Genomic DNA, 25,776 nt, shown 5'->3' with positions numbered 1-25,776 from the left:
TAAATCATTTCTTCTAGAAATCCCCTTAACGATGCACTTTAGATCAACAGCGACAAGACGCTATAAACATCATAAATCTCGCGAGACATTGCAACTATTGCATCCTAGATAAAGAGCACTATGCCTATTTTTTCGGGGTATAAATAGAGGCCCCCCGGAAGCACAGGAGGCAGTCCGAGTACTCAGAATAGTTGGCACAGTCGATCCGCGTCAGTTGCAAGAATGTCAGTCCAAGTACTCAGAATAGTTAGAATAATCGATCCGCATCAACTGCAAGAGAGTCCGCGTCGCGCCAGTTCACAGTACATTTTCCGTGTCATCCAGCCACCAATCATTGGACTTCTTAGGACTCTTGCATAGACAGCGGCCCTGTTAGCCAAATAACATTAATCGGGGATCCCGTGAATCAAAAAGTAAGTCGTTGTTATTCCTTCCGAGCGTACACTCGCCCTCCCCGTAAATGACATACACCCGTCTATACACACGCACGCACGCACGCACGCACGCACGCACGCACGCACGCACGCACGCACGCACGCACCACACAATCCTGTTTCTCGCACTTATTTATTCATATATTATTTAATTTTCCGTACCTAAATTTGTGTAATTTATGAATAGTGAATATTGCACTGTATAAACCCCTCTAATTTTAGTTTCCGTTTTTTTTTATTTTCTCGATATAAACCGTACTTCGTATGCGTTCAGATATAAATCGATCTTCACGCTTCACGCGAAATATATCACTTTTCATTCATTTCTAGACAGAGACCTTTCTTCATGTTTTTTTCGATGTAGCATTTTCTACGACTCAGACGTCGGTATATTAAACAATTTCATTGGAAAAAGGTAATAGATTTAATACAGTATTTATAGTATCATATGTAATGTTGTTTTTAGAATAATAGTAAATATAACAAAATTTATAACAAAATGCAATAGAAAATTAGTGGCAGAAATCGAGAAAAATCTGTATTCATATCATAGCATTAAAAACTCCTTTAGCGAAATATATAAGTTTAATCGAGACAAATTGATATCAATCTGATGTAATTTTTGTTCCAATCTTGTTTGTTTGATAGACAACTAACAAATTACATAATCCAATATACTCATAACGACTGGATTAGAAATCATAACTGTTCGGATTTAAATCGGATTCGATTCTGGTAATACAAGATATAAATTATCATATACAAGGTGTTTCAAAATTCGCGAAGTGATATTCACAAAACGTGATATTTTATGCTTAAAAAAACAACTTTTTTTTTGCGAAATTGCGTCGGACAAGTAATTTTTGCAGGGAAGCAAATTGAAGTAAGTGCGCTCTGATCTCTATGTGGCGTTCAGGGTCAGCGCGCGCTCCTTGTTCATTGGTATCTAATCCTTGGCTAGTATTCATAAGTATTTTAAGATACTAATATGGCTTTATTAGTTTACGACTGCTTAAGTCTGTATTTAAGGCAGTAATTACAAGAATTAACTATGAATACTGAACCAATCTTTTCTCGTATTGCATTTAAAAAAATGAAAAGATAGCAAAAATATTGCTTTCATTTTTTACGTAATATAATAATAAATAAATGAAAAATAAATAAAAGAATTGTCTAATTTCATAAATCTATCTGAAAGTGAAGACAAAAATAAATAACAATATGCTTGGTAAGCTTTGTTAAGTTATTCTATTTACTTTATTGAACTATTCTTTTAAATATTCCATAATTTCGTATGGCTATTAAATAGTCATCTGAACTTAAATAATAGTTTACTAATTAAATGAGTACGTACCCTTAAATGCCTAAAAATTGATTTATTTTGAAACAATGATTAAAAATAAAGTAAAATATTTAAATTATGGTATTTTAAGAGCTATAGATTCTCTAGAATAGAATAATTAATTTTTTAAATGTTATAATATTATACTTACATAATTATCTAAAATCTGAGCAACAATTGTATCGACATCTTTAAATTTGTCGCGACATTATATTGAATCGCGAAAAATACGATTAAGAAATCAATCATCTGGCTGTCATCCATCGATTAATTCCGCGGATAGTCTCATCCTAAATGCGGCGCCTTTTCGCGGACTTCTATTGTGTTCCAAATTCGACGTTATCCCCGCGAAATCCCATCATTCCGTCCTGTCAATCACGTGATGAGGCGCTTCCCGACAAGGTAACGATCTCTATATTTAGAAAGAATTCAGTTCTTAGCGGGACTTATATGCCTGCTTATCGCTCTGAGTTATCGTGCGACCAGTCAACAGTCTCGATTGTAACGCAATCGCAAATCCCGTAGCAAAGTGGATCGGAGGATTGAGTTCATTGTCGGATTGCTGACCAGATCTTTCGAAAGCCGCTGCTTTCTGGCGCAGCGTTCACTATCGCGACGTTCTATCATGCGACGATTGCCGTTATGTGTAGTTTATGTTGCATTAGTTACCGCCATTCGCACTCTTCCCGAGAAAACCGATCGCAACGTTGATGAAGCGCAGTACTACGGCGTTAATGAAGCTTATACAATCCTCAAAAACTGAGTGTAGTCTTTCAAGTTTCCTGTCATCTAATCGCTTCCTGTTTCGCACGAACTCAATCGAGATCAAAAGCGATTCTCACACAAAATGTAACACATTTTTAAAAGTGATACTATTATATTTAACTACCATACACAATTCTATTATACAATATTTAAAATAATAGAACGTTCAACAAGCACATTATTATTTCCCAATGAGGAGAAAATATTTTTTAAACGTTTATTATTCATTAATTTTACATTTCACGATTCGTTTTCAAAATAACGTTTATTTAATGTTTATTTAACGTTTTTTAAACGTTTATTTATAATTAATTTTACGTTTTATGATTCATTTCCAAAATAATATTTTTTAAACATTATTTAACGTTTATTAAATCCTAATTTTACATTAATTTTTCATTTGAAATAATGTTTCGAAGAAATGTTTTTTGAACGTTTATTTAATATTAAATAAATCTATCTGAAAGTGAAGACAAAAATAAATAACAATATGTTTGGTAAGTTTTGTTGAGCTATTCTATTTACTTTATTGAACTATTCTTTTAAATATACCATAATTTCGTATGGCAATTAAATAGTCATCACTGAACTTAAATAATAGTTTACTAATTAAATGAGTACGTACCCTTAAATGCCTAAAAATTGATTTGTTAAATAAATGTTTGTTTCACATTAATTCTCCGCTTGACATAATGTTTCGAAGGAACATTTATGAAATATTTATTTAACATTTATTAAATGTTAATTGTACACTAATTTTTTTTTACAATGATGTTCTAAAGAAATATTTTTTTAATGTTTATTTAACGTTAATTAAACGTTCATTTTATATCAATTATTCATTTAAAATGATATTTGGAAGAAATATTTTTTAAACATTTACTTAACATTTATTAAATGCTTGTTTTACATCAATTTTTCGTTTGAAATAACTGTCCAAAAAATATTTTTTAAATGTTTATGTAACGTTTATGAAATATTTGTTTTACGTTAATGTTTTACTTCAAATAACGATGTTTATTAAATGTTTTTAAAATATTTATTCATAATAAATTTTTGATTCCTTTTTAAAATAAGATTTTTTTAACGTTTATTAAATGTTCGTTTTACATTAATTTTTTATTTAAAATAATGATTCAATGGAATATTCTTAAACGTATATTTGAAGTTTATTAAATGTCCGTTTTACATTAAATTTTCATTTGAAATAATGTTTCAAAGGAACATTTTTTTAAAAGTTGTTTGACGTTTAATAAAAATTTATTTTACGTTATTTATTTATTTAAAATATGTTAAAAAACATTTATTTAACATTTATTTGATGTTTAATATAAAGGTTAAGAAAATTGTATTATTTAATACAAATTAATAAAAAACGGATCGGAATAAAAAAATAAACACAGAAGAAAATTTAATTTAATATAATTGCATTGAGTGTATCATTTATGAAAAATAAGAACTGTTTCCATCGACAATTATAAATGGCGTAACGAATAAGATATGAGATTAATAACCCTAAGATTCCAAGTTTAAAACTTGGTAAGTAAAGATAAAAATATAATTAAAAATTACTATTAATTAATAAAATTAATTGTCTAAGGTTAAATGTACTATCAATAAAAAATAATATATTAAAAAAGATATTCTGTGTTGTACAATATTTTTTTTAATTTTGCTCAAATAAAAAACGTTACTTAAACGTTTAAATAAACATTTTTTTAATAAAAAAAGTTTTCTTGTTATTTTAAACTTTATTAGTTTTATCATTACAAAAACATTTTTGTCAAATCTTAAAAAAGCGTTTTTTAACATTAAAAAAACATTTCCTTAAAATATTAAAAAAATATTTTTTTCAGCATTAAACAAACATTTTTTTTAACGTTTGAATTAACATTTTTTTAATGAAAAAGGGATTTTTCTCGTTATTTTAAACGTTAAAAAAACGTTTTTTCAAACATTTTTTTCTCCATTGAATTACATTTGTCTTTACTTTCAAATATATTTGAAATCAGACAATTGTTTTGCTTATTATTCATTTATTTATTGTTACGTAAAAAATAAAAGCAATATTTATTCTGATACCTTTTTAAGCACTACAATATGGAAGATGATCATGGTCCAGTATTCATAATTGATTCTTATAATTTAAGACTGTCTTAGGTTTAGATTTAAGTCATAAACTAATAATAACAAAGCCGTATTAGTATTTTAAAATATTACTTATAAATATTAGCCAAGAATTGAGGTCCAAGTGAATGAGGGGCGCATGCCGAGCCTGAGTGCCAGATTAAAGTGCTTACTTGTTAACTTCAATCTGCTCTCCTGTAAAAACTACTTGTCAGGCACAAAAAGGAAGTTGTTCCTTTTAGCATCAAGAAACGATGATGTTTTTACGTAGGTCAGCGAATTGCGAGCATCCAAGATCGATTTTTCAATAAAGACTGAACCGATTGATTTCTGAGTATAAGCTCAATCGACAGCTTGGGTCCGAACTATATAAGTGTTTATTTTATATCTATGTATCCTACAAACGGAGATATCGTAATGCGAAATCATGCGAAATCTGAAATGTTAACATTTATGTAAAATGTTATTGCCTCAAAAAATTTTCTCCTTTTCATATTTTCGATAGATGGCATTCATTTTGATGCGAAACACGGTCATATCAAATTTATGCATTTGTATATACGTACTTTATTTTGGAAAATACGTCAAGTACGTAAATAAATGTTTTTTAATTGTAATTAGTTTATTTATGGCCAAAATTATATATAACACATGGGCTGAAAAGTCCCGAGCCTAACAAAGAAAACACGGTTTTTTTCGTTGAAAGTTAGTTTTATTCATCGACGTAATTTTCATTAAGAACAATGCAATCATTCCAGCGCCGCTCTAACATTTCAATACCACTTTTGTAGAACGATTTATCTTTTGCCTCAAAATAGGCCTCAGTTTCAGCGATAACCTCTTCATTCGAGCGAAATTTCTTACCGGCGAGCATTTTCTTTAGGTCTGCGAACAGCCAGTAGTCGCTGGGAGCCAAATCTGGCGAATACGGTGGATGTGGGAGCAATTCGAAGTTCAATTCATGTAATTTTGCCATTGTTTTGATTGACTTGTGACACGGTGTGACACGGGAAAATAACAAAATTTTGCGTCACTCTTAGCACAATAACTCACAAAGTAATGAATAGAATATCATGAAATTTTAACAGCTGTCTTTTGAAGATTAGCACACACTGAAAAAGAGGTGAATGTAATAAAACTAGCGCTATCTCTGTGTTAGGCTCGGGACTTTTCAGCCCATGTGTTATATGCTTAATTTATGTATTATTTAGTTTAATATAGGTTTATTTGTTGTAGAAGTTTAATGCATGAAAGTGCACGAAGGGACAAGTAAGTACAGTTTAAAAGATAAACCATCAACTACCATGTTTGAAATCGTGTACTATGTGCACTTCGGACATTTTGACGCGACATTTCTGAAATCAATTGCAGTACTTTAGAAATCTAATGACTTTAGCGACTCTCATTTACCGATTTACTTACGGTTTCATTGGTCGCATTCATATCAGCAAACTCAGATGTTGCGGAGTGGATCCATGAGCGCTCGTTGTTATTGGATGATCTAAAAGAACCAGTAGCAGCGAGCGCTTACAGATCACCTCCGCAACATTTGAGTCCGCTGAACGCGATCATTAGCACTATACATCGATAGTGAAATGAAATGGGTAATTCATAGGATAATAATTAATTGATAATAAATTTATCAATATTAGGATATAATAAGTATAATTATTAATTCAACGCATTGCGCGGATAAATGAAATCAGTAATATTTGTAATATTGAGAATTAATTTCTTATTATAATTTCCTATTTAACAATATTAATAAAGTCGCTATTATATATAATAACACGTTTCAAAAGACATAGTGAGTGTCTAAGTATTCGCCATCGAGGAAGTGGATATCTATATAGATGTTCACTGTCGAGGAAGTGAGTCTAAACGTTCACTAATTTTGGACATTATGCCATTTCAGATAAGTTTTCTTTTCCCCAAAAGTTTCACAAATTGCATTAAATAAAAAATAATTGCTTTGTGTAAATAATTTTTATTACATTTTTCAGTTAAAGTTTAGAATAAACTCATTATCGTAAAAATGCACGAAAGGTTTTAGTAACGATACGCGACAGAGTACAGACTAAACCCACGCTCCGACAGACTTGTCTATTGACTGAGCTATATCAATGACAAAATACGACACCGAGAAGATCTATAAACCAAGAAATCAGGCAAAAGACACTCACGGAGGGTATTCAATTCTTCGTCGATCTTCTAGTAGATTATCGGAATTGTCTGTACGGATAGTACGATCATCGCGCGATATCTTATCATGATATCTCATCGCGGTATTTGATCGCGATATTTTTCGTTAATATATACTATAAAATGCGTGATATCTTAACAAATTTACTTTTTTAAAAAAAGGTAAAAGAAAAGTGTCAAGTATGTGTGCTTCTTTCAGAAAAAAACCGTTGCATTATACGTGCTTGTATGTGTGCTTCTTGAAGAAAAAAATGATTTCCTATCTCAAACTTTTTATCCCAAATCTTTTCTAAACTATACTGAAGTATGTATCTAATAATAATTTTTTTCAAAAATATGTGAAATCATTTAATTGCGTCAATTATAAACAGAAAATACATTTTGTTGAAACACTAATATAACTTTTAAACAAAAATACATGAAAATAGGAGCGTCTAATCGAAATAAAACAATTATAATAAATAAAACAATTTAAATAGTTATGTAACGTTAGTGTTTCAATAAAATGTATTTTCTGTTTATAATTGATGCAATTTGAAGATTTCACATTTGTGAAAAAAATTATTATTAGATATATATATACTTTCATACTTTGGAAAATATAGGTTTGGAATAGGAAGTTTTTTTTTTCTTCAAAGATTACACATACAAGCGCGTATAATTTATGTAACGGTTTTTTTTCTGAGAAGAGCACACGCACACTTGGCACATTATTTTATCTTTTTTTAAAAAGATAATAAAATATCTTGTACTTCGTGGGCACGAATTTGAAACACCCTGTACATTTGTCAAACTAAACTATGCTGTACGTCGGTTATATAACAATACTTTATTTTAATTATAGTTATTTAATCATAATAAACAAAATTTGGATAATCGCTCAAAAGTAATGAATTTCATACAGATAATATCAAGAGGCACGATAGTGTTTCATACAAAGTTGAACAGTACGAGGAACTAAAGCTCTATATTAATAACAGTAGTGCATTTCTTTGATTCTTTGCCGAAATGCCGACAACTTTTCTATTGGCTATTCCGACCGCCATTTTGGACCTAATGTCTGTAGTCCAGTAAGCGCTTAGTATTGGTATATAATATAGTTAGTAAGTCCACACACAATATGGCGGACTTTTGCGCTACTTTTGTTAAAGGGTTACACCACCTTGGAAGTTTGAAAAAAATAAAAAAATTTTTTTTTGCTTAAATCGATAATTTATAGTTTTAAAGATATAATTCTAATAGTTTTAATCAAAAATTTCGATAATCTTATGTCATAAGAACCAATTTAGTGAAACGCGTCACCGCGTCGCTCCAAACGGTTGTTCTGACTTGCTCCAAGCCGCTAAATTCTGTATAAGCACTTACCGACAAAAATTTGCCATCGATAGAAAGAGTGATCATGTACAAAAGCAAATAGGCACTCGGCTTCGTAACTTAAAAAAGAACACAAAAGGTCTCAGTGGAAATGGAATGCTACCGGAACATTGATTGATGAATTGACCATGTATTACGGTCTTGCAATTAGAAGAAACTGCGTTTCAGTGGACAAAATGAAAAAAGAAATTTAAACCACATTATATCACAAAATTTCCACTGATAAAAATCCTCAGCATCAATATTGTCCAATCGGAGATAATTCGTGGTGTACGGCAAAAGGCTAAAGCTTTAAATGAACTTGTTGAATACAAGCATAAATCACCACTTTAAAGAGGAAATTTTCATTGTCTATTTTCAAGTCAATTTATGAAGATCTTAGTAAAGATGACTGTTGATTCGCTGCTTAGGAGGTTTCACACAAAACAACAACAAATGTTTGAATGCAACCGTGTGAGCAATAGCGCCTAAAACACTTTCTAGTGGCAAAACAATCGTAGATATTGTCACACATATCGCCGTGAATAATTTTAATGATGAATTGACAAGTTTAATTATACGAGGTCTGGCTATTAAATAACGAGACTGCGCGCGCAGAAGGCGTCCTAGAGGGGTAGGGTGGGAAACGAATGCAGCGGTGGATAGCTGGAAGTGTCTACTATTCCAGTACGAAAACACGTTTTTGTCGCAGTAGTAGTATTTTTTCTATAGAGGTTAGAAACGAACTTGTTTTTTTCTCGTGCCGATAACAATGTGTGACGAAAAACACGAGCAACGGATCAATGTGAAATTTCTCGTTAAATTAAAAAAAACTCCGACTGAATGCTATAAGTTGTTGAAAGAGGCCTATGGTGAGAATTCTCTATCTCGTGCGCGTGTTTTCGAATGGTATAAACGGTTTTCTGAAGGCCGAGAGAGCACCGAAGATGACCAACGTCCAGGTCGACCTGTCTCTGTTTCAACTCCGCAAACAGTGACCAAAATCAATGAAATTGTGCGCGGAGATCGTCGTATGAGCATTCGGATGATTGCTGAGACTGTAAACGCCGATAAAGAAACTGTCAGAAAAATTTTACATGACGAATTAAACATGAAGAAAGTCTGTGCGAAGTTGGTCCCAAAAAATTTGACCCCTGACCAAAAGCTCGTCCGTCAACAGATCTGCTCAGATTTTCTTGAGAGGTTAGATGAAGAGCCTGAATTGATGGAAAACATCATCACTTGCGATGAAACCTGGATATTCCAATACGATGTTGAAACTAAGCGGCAATCCATGCACTGGAAAACTCCTGCATCGCCAAGAATGAAAAAAGCAAGGATGTCGAAATCAAAATTTAAAGCCATGCTAATCGTTTTTTTCGACATCAACGGCATCGTGATGACTGAATGGGTTCCAGAGGGTCAAACTGTAAACCAAACTTACTATTTGACAGTTTTGGCAACACTGCGAGAGCGAGTTCGTAAGAAACGGCCGGAGTTGTGGAAAAACAAGTCGTGGATCTTACACCAGGACAACGCACCTGCCCATAACGCGCTGTCTGTGAAGCGTTATTTAGCCGCTAGAGGCACTCCAGTGCTCGAACACGCGCCGTACTCGCCTGATTTAGCACCCTGTGACTTTTTCCTGTTTCCGAAGATCAAGTCTGCCTTAACGGTTCGAGTCGATGGAAAAGGTGAAGCGAAAATCGGCGGAGCTCCTAAATGCTCTTACAAAAGAAGACTTCCAGCATTGCTTTGACCAATGGAAAAAACGAATGGAACGGTGTGTGACGAGGGGAGGGGAGTACATTGAAGGGGAGCATTCAATTGTAGAATAATTTTTAAAATAAAACTCTTTTTCATAAGCAGTCTCGTTATTTAATAGCCAGACCTCGTACAGGTTCTGAACCTTATTGTGGGCTCAAATTACTATCAATTCTGTGTGGAGGCGAATCCAAGCGTTGCTTGATGGCTGCCGCTAAAGAGCAAAAGCAATAAAAACTATAAGAAAAGAGGCAGATGAGGCAAACGAACAGAAAAGAAGAACAGTTTAACGTGCGATACTTGCAAAAAGCTCAACTCACACGGCCTCCATGGGCGTGGGATTGGAATACGTCCAATCAGCGCGTCATGGCTATGCCGAGACTCCTAGTGCGCTCACAGAATATAGGTCTTAACAAGCAACTCACTGATTGGAGCGAGCGACTATCCACGCTCTACCAGCTATGCAAGCTGGTTCCCGAGTTTGTAACGCAGCTCACCCGTAGGAACCCTTAGCCAGCATGTAGCTATCAATCGCTACCCCCGCGATGGTGATTGGGCGTGGGCAACTGCCCAGTCTCCGTGGTGACAATCTAGATCATCGATCGGATCTTCGTAGCTTAGGCTACTCCCAATTTGCGTCGTCTACACGCGCGACACTGGTCGGTCAGCGCTTCGGGAGCCGCCAGGATACTACTCCCCGGGGATGCTTCACAGGAATCGTTCAGCAACGCGACCTCAGATCTAGTCCGAGGCAAGGCGCCAAGCTTTCAACCTGATCAGCCTTCTCCCTACGAAGGCTAATGTATTTACTTATTCATGATTCTGAGACAATCAGTAATTAGATAGCCTCTTGCCTTATCGGAACAAGCCGTCTTTATATAGGGCGCCAGTAAAATTCGAATGGTAGTCATGAGTCGAACGCGCAAGACGTCTAACCACCGACATCCAAAGAGGCAAACAAACAATTGGAAGGACAGTTATATGACCCAGGAATAGCAGACTAAAGGTAAAATTGAGATTTTATTGCTTTATAAACAAAAAAAAATAGTAGCCAAAACTTTAAATGCGTTTTTTAAAGTTGGTGGTGCACATAACTTTTACATTTTTCATCCAATTACTTGAACTTTATAGCGAATACTCTTTTACATATAATCTAAAGAAGTAGGATATATTGCGATATATTGAAAACTTTTTTTTAATTAATATTTTTATATAAAAATTTCAGGTGAAAAAAAAAACTTTCTTTTCATATGTTCACCATTTTCATAAAAATCAATATTTTTAAAAACTCCTACGTATTTCTTTAGTATGCAAATGATAAAAATGTTTGATATTTTGTTCTAGGATGAACCGTGTAGAAATTTTGGACACCACCATGGAGAGGTCCGGCTAAATAAGATGTTTAATGATACGGTTATAATGCCGTCATTTTGTAAATAAGAAATGTAAAAAAATTTTTTATATACTTAAAGATGCATATAATATAGCCCTAATAAACAATTTTTGATTCAATCCTTCATTTTTCAAAAAAAAAAAAAAAAAATTCCACACATACATATAATTTTTAAGCTACAAAGGTGGTGTAATCCCTTAATATAGAACTTTACGAGAAACGAGCGCAATTTTATTAACATTACATACATATATTATCGATACTGTTCCTAATACGTTAACCGCCAATAATTATCAATATATAAAATTTGAATAAACATATACTAATCAATATAATTGGAAACAAGACCATTTATATTAAAACTTGAAAACTTGAAGCGCCTTACCGGTCCAAATGTTAAGATGTTGAACTATTATATAATATACACTCGAACCTTGCATTCCGTGCGAGAGTCCTAAACCTTTAGATTATGCACGGAATGTAAGAGATCCGGGTTCGACTCCCGGCTGAGGCAATATTTTTCGCAATAAATTTGTTACAATTTTTTAAGATTTAGGAAATTTTGGGGGGATTATTTGTTTCAGATTGATTGTGTAAATCCGATTATTTCATTGGCTCGCAATTTATTTCTGAAAATTAATTCAATTTAAATGAGTATATATTATATAGTAGTTCAACAATTTTAACACTCGGACTGGTAAAGCGCTTCGTATTTCAAGTATACTGATCAATTTAATTAATTTAATTATAGCTATAATACACTTACTATTATAATATTAATTGTTAGTTGTAATAATTGTAATAGTTAATATTTAAGTCTTATTTATTAATTTATTATTCATTTATTATTTTTTGTCATATCTTATACTTACGATCCTCCAAAATCAACAACAAACAATCTTTGCAGCAACTCATACGTAAAGAGAGTAACACCAAATTGAGGTGATGATCTGAACACTCGAGCTGTAAAAATAGAAAAATGTGTGATATTAAATATACATTATACATAATTTTGAATGTGCACAGTCTATATTCTTTGTCCAAATAAAGATTTGAAATGTTTCGATGGCAAGCTTGTTGATATGACTATATTTTTTCAAATAGAACAAATATGTATAAAATATATATAAATAGAACAGACATTTCAAAAACTGATGTACAGTTATAAATAGTAATAATATTCTACACAGTTTTAATTTTTGTCCATTTTAGATCAAACAGGATTATATCAAGTAGGATTATATTTTTATTTATAGTGTGGTTAATTTTGTGTAAATGAATCTGTAAATAAATATTAACCACAATTAAGAAAATGCTGGTCAATAAAGTTGAGAAAATTGTTAATTAATAAAAATCAATAAATTCAGAAGACTTAATACGAAATAAAGCTTAAAAAGTTACATGTAAAATTATATTTATATGTAATATTATATTTCACATACTTTTATCAATTAAGGTAATTCTTCAGTAAATCAAGTTACTGAAATGTCAAATTTTTTTATACAATAAAGTTTAAATTGAAATACTGAAATTGACATGTGCAAAATTCTACGGTAAGTTAATGATGAAAGAGAGAAAAAAATGTTGAAAATGTAACTTTTCACGTATAACTTAATGATAGATAAGGCTCGCAGACTCTTTGATTAACTGCACACAAATCTTGCCATAGACTTTTCTTAAAAATGAGATTATAATAGTTTAAAAAATTACGATTTTAATGATTACAAAAAAGTAATAGGTCAACGACCATTCTGATAAGATATTTACGTGCATAAATTTGCATATTAACCTCAAAAAATAAACATAATCTCATTTTGTTTTCGTTCGATGAAGATGCAGCTCTTGATTTGTTATCTCATGTTCCATGCAATATTATTAAGATATATATGACGTTTTTATATTTTATTTAAATTATGCAGATATTTGTAATTTTAGATAGGCCCTAGTGAGGTACCCCAAATTTTCGGCATTTTACTAAAGAATCACCTTAATAAAATCAGAGAAACAAGATTGGCAATTATTGGTTTTTGAATAAATGTATATTAATATGTTTGAATTGATTAAATTAATTGAATCCTTTGCAAGCTTAATGCAAAAAATTGTGATAACGCAATATTTATACACGGCAGTATCTCGCGCCATGTCTTAGCGCCGAGACACTATCGTGTCTCTAGATTATTATTAATGCAACTATAGATAAAATTTGTATCAATATACCATGGTATATATGTAACATAATGATTTGTAGCATATTATCGTATAATTCATCATGAAATATTACATTATATTATTTATTTAACTCGTTATTTATGTGAATATTTTGGCAATTATTCGTCATTTTGTAAACATTTTTTTCGTAAACATTTTTTTCGTCGATACAGCGATGTAAAACTGTAAAAAAATTTATATTAGCTTTTTTGGGGGAAACAGAAAAATATTAATATTATTATAACAATACAATATATTACTTTCGATAAAGATATAAAAATTTTGCATCGATAATATACTGTGGTTGGATAAAACAGGGCAATAGGAATCAAACACGGTAATATTAAAGTTTTTTCTTTCATTCTTTTTCTTTTTCTTCGCAATTAACGTTTTAAAAGGTATTTCATTAATTTTAACATTATTGACACTGATTTGCTGAATGGTTCAAAGACTAGTTTTTTACTAAACCTATAGAGTTTAAGTTTTGCGATATGGTGAATTCTTGTTTTAGTGAGCTACCTTCTATTGTTTAATAAATCGTTTTCAACAAATTTACTTTTTAATATATTTTAGATTGTTATTAGAGTCCATTTTTATATTATAATTTCTGTGAATAGGTGGAAGTGGCTCACTGAAATAAATTTATTTGTAAAAAAATTTTTTGTAATTACAACATCAATGTTGCCTCTGAAGATGGCTCAAAAGTGAGTCGAAACATATAAGCGAGTTAATTGTTAATAAAGTGATTTTGTTAACCGTATTTGTTTGCACAAGGACTACCATGCTTGATTCCCATTGCCTTGCTCTATCCAACCATTTTCTATCATTAAGGAGTCTTTAGGAATTAATTTATATTTGATGAGAGAGATATAGTGTATATTATATATATATATTTTTTTTTTGAACTATATAAGCTTTAAATAATATATATGCTTTATTAACCCGCACTTTCAAAGTTATAGTCAAAAATGCCGAATATGCATATATAAAATGTTAGATTTGATAAACATTCTGAATACAAAGAATAAGTATGTTTATTGCAAATTGGAAAAAAAAAGTAAATTATAAAGAGAGAGGAAGACGAAAAGAACATATACTTACTGATAAATAAATCGCCGAGTCATATGGGGGAGAAAATAAGGTTGAAAGATGCAGCAGGGTTGATCCCCCGCGCATGCAATCGACCAAAATAAAATATATTACTAATAATACTTTTGAAATTGTAATGAAAAAACCATGACAATCTTGTTTCATTTTTACTCCTTATTAGGAATAGATTATAATCGATTTAATTATTTGTTTTACAAAAAAGATAATTGTATTTAATTTAAAGCAGGGACTTTAAAAAAATGATATCCTACACTTGATAAAAGAAGAAAATTGTTTTTTAGAAGTATTATTCTTGTATAGTTTATTTATTTCTTTCGCAAAAAAATTCACTAATCATCTTATCGATATATAAATTATGATATATTAGAACTACAAATTTTTGAAAAACTTGCCAATGTATGCAGGAAATATTAATTGTCTCAAGAGCCTTATTTATATCAGACATTAATATATACAATAAAATAACATACCTGTCGCGCCTTTCCAGAATGCCCTAGCACCTTCTTCTTTGAATATTTTTCTTGCGCAATCGAGTAATCCGTTGTACGTAGTTTGACCTTCTCTAGCTACAACCTAAAACACGTGTGATAATAAAATAATTGTAATTAAAATTAAACGAAAAAAAGAACTTCTAGAACAGTATATGTGAACACATTACAAGAAAGATAAGAAGGCCTAATTTCCTTTCTTAATTAATCATAATTTTTATGATTAAAAGACTAATTGGTAATTAAAGTGAGAAATGCACCTGCAATCTTGTTTTTATCACATCCGCAGGAGTTACCAGTGCTGCTGCAGGTACACCGGCAATGGCACCGGAAACAAGAAGCGACAACGGCGTATTGTAGCCCCCTTCGTCGGCCAATCGCGCTTTCGTATGAGCATACATAGGAAAGTAAATTGCACTAAATGGCACATCTCGCAAAAAGCAAGCTCTAGCACCCTATAAGAAAATTGCGATTGTTATCACCTTGTGAGTGATGGAAAATATGATAAATGTTGGCGTGAAGATAATTATCATTACTTACTTTGTACAATCCAAAAAGACCTAATTCCTTGACGACAGTCCACGCTCTAACTTTTGATCCTCCTGCAATCTCGCCAGCTACTTGTAGTCGAATTTTTACTATCTCCAGAGGATTGGTGAATATGACCTGTGATCCTCCAGCCTATTAAAATATTTGAACTTATTATGGTTTATGTTTCTTGTTTGCTTTCTCCAATTAGCGAAATATACAATTACAATAAGTACAATCATCTAAATCATTTGTAATCTTATTTTATCGAGGAAAAAAAAAGAAAAAAAAAACAATAATTATATGTTCCTTGTATTTTATATTCTAACTTACTCATTCAATCTATTTTATGTTTTATTCTAAAATTCATATTTAATCACGGTTAATTAAAAGTTTTAACAGTAGTAAAAATATAAAAATATTAAATACTCACACAGGCGCCAGATACAATTTCTCCGTACAGCGGTAAATTTCCATTTTTGTCCATAAACTTATCTCTGACAAAATCGTTAACTGTGAGTTTAATAGCCTTTTCCGGAGCTACACCCATTAATTGAGGCATCAGGCCTCGATAGAGTCCAAAAAAACCTTCATGCCGAATCACCTGTCAGACACAAAACACCAGCTTTATGATTAACAATGCAGAAAGTGTTACACGGTGAGACTTTTCGATTCCAACCTTTTTACAACAATCAAAGCTATTTCTGTACATCAGCTCGCCTATAAATGATCCAGTCCTCTGATTCTGCATTCTGGTCTTCACCAAGTCGATAGGATATACAGCTGTAGCACCAACAGCTAAGAAAGAGATAATCTCTTTGTTTCTTTAATAAATTATTATTAAAACTCTGTTAAATAAATATTTCTCAGAGAGATAGAAAAATATGCATATGTAACATCGTTACCGTTACTAAGTTACTTTTTTGGTAATGGATTGGTAACGTTATTTTTGTTCGCAATTATAAAGTTAACATAGTCACATTTTTTTTGTAAAGGTAACAGATTTTACTGTTACTTTTATCGTTAATTTTTATACTTTGAACTTAATTATGAATATTTTTTATACATATATTTAATATTTGATGAGTATTCATAATTCGTTCTTACTCCAAGATCGTTGTAGAAGCAATGTTTTAAGATGCTAATATGGCTCTATGATTGATTTATAACGTTTTAAAAATGCTATAAACCAATCACAGAACTGTAGTAACATAATAACAAATTTTATGAATATCAATATTAAAGTTTGACGGAAGGTGCCATGTACTACAAAATTTATTGTGAAACATATCGCCGGATTGCTTCAAGATCGAAAATTTAATCGGCAACTGAATATGTACATTGCAGTATATGTATAAATTTACTCTAGAATATTATTATATATAAAATTCTAATTCGAAACGAAAAAGTATTTCCCTTCTTAATTGTGTTGTCACATAACAATTTAATGTTATGTATTATTGTTTATTGCTTTTATTAATATATAAACAGAAATATTGCAAAATTTTTTAGACTGACCTTGTTTCAGCATTAAAAAAGTAACGGTAAAGTTACGAATAGTTACTTTTAAATACGGTAATGGGATAACGAGTTATTTTTAAGAATCAGTAATTATAGTAACGGTAAAATTACTTTTTCGATTTCGTAACGAGAAACGACAACTAGTTACTTTTAAAAAGTAATTTTTCATTTCCTGCTTTTCATATCTTAATATTGAACAATGTAGAATCGCATACGTTCTATAAAAGAAATTTGATTTAACTCCAAGCTTATCATTTATATGAGCGCAATAAACATATATAATTCATATAATTTTGTATACGGAAAAAAAGGTTAGACAAATAATATAATTAATGTAAAATATCTGATACAAATAAGGCACAGCATTAAATAAGGCTCACTTTCAAATTTATTATTTAAAAATACGTTTTATATCAAGAATATATATTAAAAGATGTGTCATAAGAAGTAGATGAAAAGGGGCTTTAAAACTGACAAATGATTTTTAATGTTGCAAACTTTTAGAAAATTAAAATTGCATTCAAATTGCTAGAAATTTCTAAAGATTAAAAGATTAATTACAGATCAAATTAAAGATAATTGTGATATTTGAAAGTAAGTCCTAAGGGATTTCCTTTTTATGATTAGCAATTTTTAAATTGATTTAGAAAGATAATAATCTTTGGTTTCTTTATCTTTATTATAATTTACATTTTATTTGAAGTACTTTATCATATTCATATGCGTATAATAATGCTCAATGTCAGAATTAAAAAATTTTGTTTTTTCGTTTATTTACAAATAATTTATATAGAAGATATATTTTATTTTTGTGAATGAGTGAAATAATTATTTTATTTTCAAAACTTTTTGTATCGAATTATTTTGATGCTCTCTGTTAATAAATAATTTTTAGTTTTAATTTTTACATTTTTATATGCTTGAATAAGAAATAATAAACGATGTATGTTGAAAGATTGCTTAATATCCGCCGAATTAAATTTTTTTCAATTTAGAGATAACGTTTAAATAAATAATATTGTACATTTTCTTATTCATATACAATATTAAATTTAGAATTTGCTTATTATTATACTTCTATTCTTAAACTCTTTGTAACAGTATGACAATAATAATAAAAATAACAACAATATAATAAGATATTGTATCAAGATCAAATATATATTTATGTATTTATAAATAAAGAGAAATTTTTATTTACAAACCTCCACCGACAGCACCCAGCACGAATCGATAGCCACTTTCGAGCATTTGTACAATAATACCACGTTCATCCGGACTCTGCAAAGTCATATTTACCAAAATGAGTAATTAATATTTTCTTGAGCTTTTTGTGTAACTTATAATTCATGTTTCAGATTTTAAAACAAAATTATATTTGTAATTTTATGTGCTATTACTTAATGCATATTTATATGTATATACAAAAATTAAAACATGCATATAATAGCGCGTTGTAAGATAGCACCTTCAGTCATAAATTATAAGTTTAGTTTTCGCGCCTCATCGCTGGCGGCGCTCCGATCACTCGCCATTATCGCACACGATTGGCCGTGCCTTGCGATTGGCCCGTCGACAATACCCTTTGGGGATTGGTTGACTTGCGATAGTGGGAAGGAGCGAGATCCTGAGCAATTCCTTTGTACAAGATATAGTCCATTACCAGACTTCGAATAAAGTGTGTGTCTCATATAGTGAATATCGTATATCACGACTAATGAATGATACGTCCTTTCTTCCCAAAGAGTATCCTAAATTATCTCTCCTTCGGTGAAGTCCTGACATCCCTTTCTCTTTCGGAACCTTACGGTTTTCGGAAGTTATACCAGGTGTACAAGTATAAAATGCGGATTTTTTTTCCAAAAAAAAAAAACATGTTAAATTCGGAAGAATGATAAAATGAGCTTTATTCAAAGTATGCTCCATTGCTAGTTACACATTTTTCCCATCTTTCGGGTAATTTGTGGATACCACGCCAGTAAAAATCTTCCCCCTTTGCCGCGAACCATTCATCGAGTCATTTTTTCACATCTTCCTACGAACCAAAGTGCTGCTCAGCAAGTGCGTGACCCATCGATGCAAACAAGTGATAATCGGAAGGAGCCAAGTCTGGTGAGTAAGCCGCATGGGGTAGAACTTCCCAGCTGAATGCTTCCAACGTGTCGCGAACCGGTTTTGCCGTATGTGATGGAGTCACATTGTCATGAAGAAACATGACTTTGTGTTGTCTCTTTTGGTATTCTGGTCTTTTTCCGAACAGCGAACGGTTCAAATCGATCAATTGTTGTTGGTAGTGTCCAGCATTAACCGTTTCACCAGGTTTTAATAGCTCATAATAGACCACACCCTTCTGGTCTCACCAAACACAGAGCATCGTCTTTCTGCCAAAGCGATTCGGACTTGCGGTTGATGTGGATGATGCTCCTGGGTCTACCCATGATTTTTTGCGCTTGGGATTCTCAAAATAAATCCACTTTTCATCCCCACTAACGATACGATGCAAAAACGACTTCCTTTTATATCGTGCAAGCAAAATTTCACATGTGTTTTTGCGCCTCTCCATCTACCTGCCGTCCAACTCATGCGGTACCCATCTTCCGGTCTTCTGAATCTTTCCCATCTCTCGTAGGCGATTGGAAACAGCTTATTGACTAACGCTCAATTGCTCTGCGAGTTGTTTTTGTGTTTGTGAATCATCTTCGTCCAACAATGCTTGCAATTCCACATTTTCGTACCTTTTTGGCGGTTTTCCGTGTTCCTTGTCTGCAACATCGAAGTTACCACTTTTAAAACGCCGAAACCATCGTTCACACGTATCTTGCGATGGAGCATGTTCACCATAAGCTTCTCGAAGTAATAGCAGTAGTTTTCTTCAAATGAAAACAAAAAATTAATGCTGTCCGCGAATGCTCTTTGTTTGGTATAAATTTCGACATATCGAACACAGCAACTCAACACTATGCAAACACTTTTTCAATTTATCACTCGTGCGTGTCTGACACTTGTTGATGGCACTTCAAAATGGCATAACAGTCAAATCTTTATACCACACATTGCATTGATGCGCCATCTGTTTTCTCAAATCCGCATTTCATACTTGTACACCTGGTACACGTGATTGTGTTGCTGTCTTACAGCATCTATTTTCTCAGAAGTGAGATAGTAACTATCCACTTCTGCTGTGCCGTACGGAAAAAAACGTTCCTCCTTTCGCGTCCGGAAATAGCGACGAAGGGCTATATCGCTATTAAAGGGATTCGAACACGAGTCGGTTACGGGAAGTCTGGCCGCCATTAAAACGCCTGTGCACGCGCACGCGGCGTGATACTCGTCTCGACAAAGTCGCGCCATACAACATATCACGTGTGACATGAATCGTGCATCTTTAGAAGCTCTCTCGTTTAACGATCTCAAGAGGAAATTATGGATCTTAATCTACCCGTTATGGCTGACCAGGAAAAGTGTATTGACGCTTTTGCGGACCATAGTGAAAGGATGCATGCTGCACAAGCACTCACGGCTATGCCAGGATCCTCTCAAGGGAGAACGACACAGGGCCCGTCACCATTAATTGCGCAAAGCTCGTTGGAACAGACGTTACTCGAGCTCACACGACAGATTGCGCAACAACGGTTACTTGAGCAATTAGTAAGAGACAGACAGATGATTAATGTTGCGTCAGATACTTCATTGAATTTGAAATTCGGTTGTAATCGTAATCCGGAAGCTAAGAGCAGTGTACGTCAATTCCTGTGGACACATTAGACGAATTTCATACGTCTCAAGCAAGACTCCCGAAGAGATCATGAACGTCTCTACAGTCCACCATCCTAGCTCAGTGTTGACTACCGTTCCGCCAGCACAGGCTATCACTCTTTTGGCTTCACAAATACCAGTGTTTTATGATTCGACGGATGACGACGTGGATCATTGATTGCGTAAAGTCGAGCACGCTGCTGCTGTTCATGGAATTAACGACAGTGTAAAACTACTAGTCGCGACCAAACTACAGAAACTAGCAAGAGATTGGTTCGATATGGACAATGGATCTCTAATGGATTCATGGTTCATCTTCAAGGAAGCTCTCATTAAGAGATTCAGGCGACAAATATCTTACACAAGGCGATGCACAAAGGCGATGCGGAAACCTGTCGCTGGAATTCCTATAAGAAAAACTTCTTGGACTACGCTGCTAAGAAGATCGAAGTATTTCAACCTCTGTACCTTGAGCAAAGAAGTATTATCAATTTGTTGAGGAAATAATAATTTCACTATTCAAAGTGCTGCTGCGTCGATCAACATAGAAACAGTCAACGTATTCTTAGAGAGAATGCATTAATTGACTAATATATGCGTGGCAGTACAGAAGAAATCGTCTCCACCTCCGGTGAGAAAGAAAAAAATAAAAGAACGGGATACACCTGATTCACCATCGACGAAAGTGATTTGGTTTTCACTGGAAAACCAAATCAGATGTCTCGTGCGCTTATTGTAAAGCGAAAGGTCATGTTAAGGCTGACTGCTGGAAGTTGAAACGGAAGGAGAATAGCTCCCAAAACACATCGACCAGTAATACTGTGACAGCAAGGGAGACTACCGAAACGGAAAACCAAGGACGACTCGACCGAGAAAACAACGAATGTAGCCTGCGTCAGGGATGACGGGACAACACAAATTCGAACGAAGAAATCAACAGTTAAGGTTAATTGCGTCGAAGGAAAAAAGTGCGATCTACTGACCCTTATCGATTCAGGTAGCCTAGTATCATTTATACAAAGGTCAATTTGTAAACTCCTTTTCGGTTAGGATTTTTCTTATAATGCAGTTACTGTCCAACGTTTACACGCGCTAAACGGTTTGCAGATCAAAGTCATTGACCAAAAAGATATCGGCATTCGGTTGGCCGAATTGTCAGAAATTTCTAACCGAGTTACTTTTAATATTATCGACACAAATAATTGGTTTACACATTTAATACTCGATACAGATTTTTTGCTTAAAAATGATTTATCTCTAACTTTAAAAAAGAAAGCTAAAGATAACTTAAAATTAATAAATAAAGTTGCATCAGCAGACATAATTGAGATAAATGATTTTCCCATTGCACTTTCGGAAAACAAAACTGATTTTGATCATGATATTGATAAGACATATGACATTGTAAAAGAAGCATATGACGAACCGGTAGAAAAACAAGAAAAACTTGAAATTACAGTATCACTTAAAGATAACACGATATTCGCGTATACCCCTCGGAATTGCATGGACCGAATGGCTACAGATCCGCGAAATTATAGAGGATCTGTTGAAACATGATATCATTAAAGAGAGTTGTTCACCATATTGTTCACGTATTGTACCTGTCCGTAAACAAAATGGAAATTTACGACTATGTGTCGATCTTCATCCCTTAAATGACAGGATAGTGAAACAGAAGTATCCTTTTCCAGTCATAGAAGACTGCCTATCTTGATTAGTTAATAAAAACATTTTTACTCTTTTAGATTTGAAAGAAAGCTTCCACACTATTCCAATATCTCCAGAATTTACAAAGTATTTCTCTTTCGCTACGGACTTTCGCCAGACGGATAATATGAGTATATAAAATTATCATTTGGGTATTCGGAATCTCATGCAGAATTTCAAAAGCGTTTATTACGCGTTTTAGGAACATTAATACGTTAGATGAAGTATTAATTTATGTAGACGATATTCTGATTCCGACTGAGATCGTGGATGAAAATCTAAAGATTTTGTCACGTTGTTTGTATTTGTTAAACCAACATGCCTTTGAAGTCAATTATAAGAATGTTAACTTCTGACAAAGAAAGAACGGTCGAATATTTAAGATATTAGGAGTATAAATAAGTTTCCGCCATTTTTTATTAAAAATTGGGCATTTATTGTGAAAGAACGGTACCTAATGTTTTATTCGAAGTATTGTTCATCGCTAACCACTACTTTTTCCCATCTTTCTGGCAGCATACGGACACCGCGTCGGAAAAACGCTTCATCTTTTGAAGCTATCCACGAATCGACCCAATTTTTGGTATCTTCATATGATGTGAAGTATTGTTCAGACAGGCCATGCGTCATCGATCGAAACAGGTAGTAATCAGAAGGAGCAATGTCTGGTGAATACGGTGGGTGGGGTAAAACTTCCCAATTGAGTGTTTCCAAGTAGGTTTTGACCGCGCCACAACATGTGGACGAGCATTATCATGTAGAAGAATAACTTTGTCGAGTCTGGAGTAGTAGTGGGCGCGTTTTTCCTTGAGTGCTCGGCTCAATCTCATCAATTGTGTTCGGTAGAGAGCCCCAGTAATGGTTTCGTTCGGTTTGAGCAACTCATAATAAACGACATCTAGCTGATCCCACCAAATACATAACATGAGCTTTTTCCCATGAATGTTCGGCTTGGCTGTCAATGTTGAAGCATGGCCAGGTGGTCCACATGATTTCTTCTTTGGGTTATCGTAGTGGATCCATTTTTCATCACCAGTGACTACACGCTGCAAAAAACCCTTTCGTTTATGCCTAGCAAGCACCATTTCACATGTGAAAAATCGGCGTTCAACGTTTCTCGGCTTCAGTTCATATGGAACCCAATTTCCTTGCTTTTGAATCATTCCCAACGATTTTAAGCGATGTGAAATTGCTGGTTGAGTCACTCCTAATGTAAGTGCAAGTGCTTCTTGCGTTTGGCACGAATCTTCATCCAATAATGCTTCCAAATCCGCGTCTTCGTACACTTTCGGCTTTCCGCTTCGTTCTTTGTCTTCGACCTCAAATTCACCGTTCTTAAACTTTTGAAACCACTCACGGCAACTTCTCTCACTTAAGGCAGCCTCACCATATGCTTCTACAAGCAATCGATGCGCCTCAGCTGCAGATTTCTTCAAATTAAAGAAGTAAATCAAAAGCTCCCGCAAATGATGCTTATTCGGCTCAAAACTCGACATTTTCGCACGAAAAAAGATATAAGATGCTGATGCAAAATCGCTAATATTTCAAGGTTATGTTCTTGCCAGATGTCCAACCTTACGATATGACGTTTTACAGCTGACAATTTTAACTATAACATACTGGTAGCGCCATTGTTTGTCAAACGGCGGAAATTTATTTATATTCCCAATATACTTTGACTGATCAAGGAATCACACCGAGCGAGCGGCATGTAGAAGCCGTTAAGAAATTTCTACTGCCTAAAAATATTTATGAACTTCAGAAATTTTTGGGTTTAGTTAGCTTTTTTCGAAGATTCGTCCCTAGATTCGCCGAGATAGCTAAACAAGGCTCCGATGAATTGAAACAATATAACAAAACATACTATGACAAAAGACATAAAGTACCAACTAAATATAAAGTAGGTGACTACGTACTTATCAGAGATACCGTACGAAAACCCGGCGAAAATTCAAAGTTAAAACCATTGTATATGGTTACTAAGGTATTGAATAAAAATAGATATGTTATACAGGATATTCCAAGATTTAATAGGTCATAGAAATCCTATAATTTTATTTTGTCGTCAGACCGGTTTAAACTCTGGATCAAACCTGTTATTCTTTAACTGCGACAGTATTAAAAAATTAAGTTAAGAAGTTATACCAATTTTACGTTCTTAATTTTTGTACTCCAGCGAAAATCATATTTTTTGTATTTTTAGTTTAAGTTCGAGGGCGAACACTTTTTCAGAATGGCCGAGCTGTAATAGCACCTTCAGTCATAAATTATAAGTTTAGTTTTCGCGCCTAATCGCTGGCGGCGCTCCGATCATCCGCCATTACCGCACACGATTGGCCGTGCCTTACGATTGACCTATCGACAATATCCTTTCGGGATTGGTTGACTTGCGATAGTGGGGCAGAAGGAGCGATTTCTTTGTACAGGATATAATCAGTTACCAGACTTCGAATAAAGTGTGTGTTTCATATAGTGAATATCGTATAGCAGGACTAGTGAATGATACGCCCTTTCCTCCTAAGGAGTTTCCTAGATTTCCTTCCTTCGATGAAGTTCTGACTACATCCCTTTCCCTTTCGGAACCTTGCGGTTTATACACGTGATCGTGTTGCTGTCTTACAATGTTTTAATTTTTATATTGTGTGTGCGCGCGCTCGCGCGTGTGTGTGTGTGAGAGCGTGCGTGCGTGTGTGTATGTGTGTGAAAGAGAGAATGTGAGTGTGTTTGCGCGTACGCGCGCGTATTTCTAATCTTCAAATGTATTAAACGGTATTTAAGAATACAAATTAAAAATAGAATTAATAAAATTAATAAAAATTATAAATAAAATTCTAAAATTCGTGAATTTTAACACGAAGTATGGATCGTCAAAACTAGTCTAAAATAGATTTATTAGTTTAAATAATTTTAAACATTCGAGAAATATTTCACACTTTTTGAGAATATTTGACAACATAATTTCTTAAATTAAAATATTCTTCTATTATACGTACCGATACAGCTTTAATTTCAGCAACACGCTTTGTAATCTGTTTGAAATATTGCTCGGGTGTAATAGCCACAAGATCATTGTAT

The 25,776-nt window shown here is 33.2% G+C and overlaps 1 protein-coding gene across 1 annotated transcript in view; it reads right to left on the bottom strand.

The window, feature by feature from the left end:
* Positions 1-25,776, bottom strand: part of LOC108745859 (calcium-binding mitochondrial carrier protein Aralar1) — a 57,830-nt gene that overhangs the window by 1,269 nt on the left and 30,785 nt on the right. Inside the window, exons 8-15 of the mRNA XM_018482255.1 lie at positions 25,695-25,776; positions 18,441-18,516; positions 16,394-16,512; positions 16,148-16,318; positions 15,727-15,867; positions 15,447-15,641; positions 15,169-15,271; positions 12,253-12,343 (exon numbers count right to left, since the gene is read on the bottom strand). Coding sequence (XP_018337757.1) covers positions 12,253-12,343; positions 15,169-15,271; positions 15,447-15,641; positions 15,727-15,867; positions 16,148-16,318; positions 16,394-16,512; positions 18,441-18,516; positions 25,695-25,776 — 978 coding nt within the window. The remainder of the gene's footprint in view (positions 1-12,252; positions 12,344-15,168; positions 15,272-15,446; positions 15,642-15,726; positions 15,868-16,147; positions 16,319-16,393; positions 16,513-18,440; positions 18,517-25,694) is intronic.

The sequence above is a fragment of the Trachymyrmex septentrionalis genome, unplaced genomic scaffold, assembly GCF_001594115.1.
Source record: "Trachymyrmex septentrionalis isolate Tsep2-gDNA-1 unplaced genomic scaffold, Tsep1.0 scaffold153, whole genome shotgun sequence".
Taxonomy (NCBI): domain Eukaryota; kingdom Metazoa; phylum Arthropoda; class Insecta; order Hymenoptera; family Formicidae; genus Trachymyrmex; species Trachymyrmex septentrionalis.
This window is presented reverse-complemented; position numbering and strand designations above follow the sequence as displayed.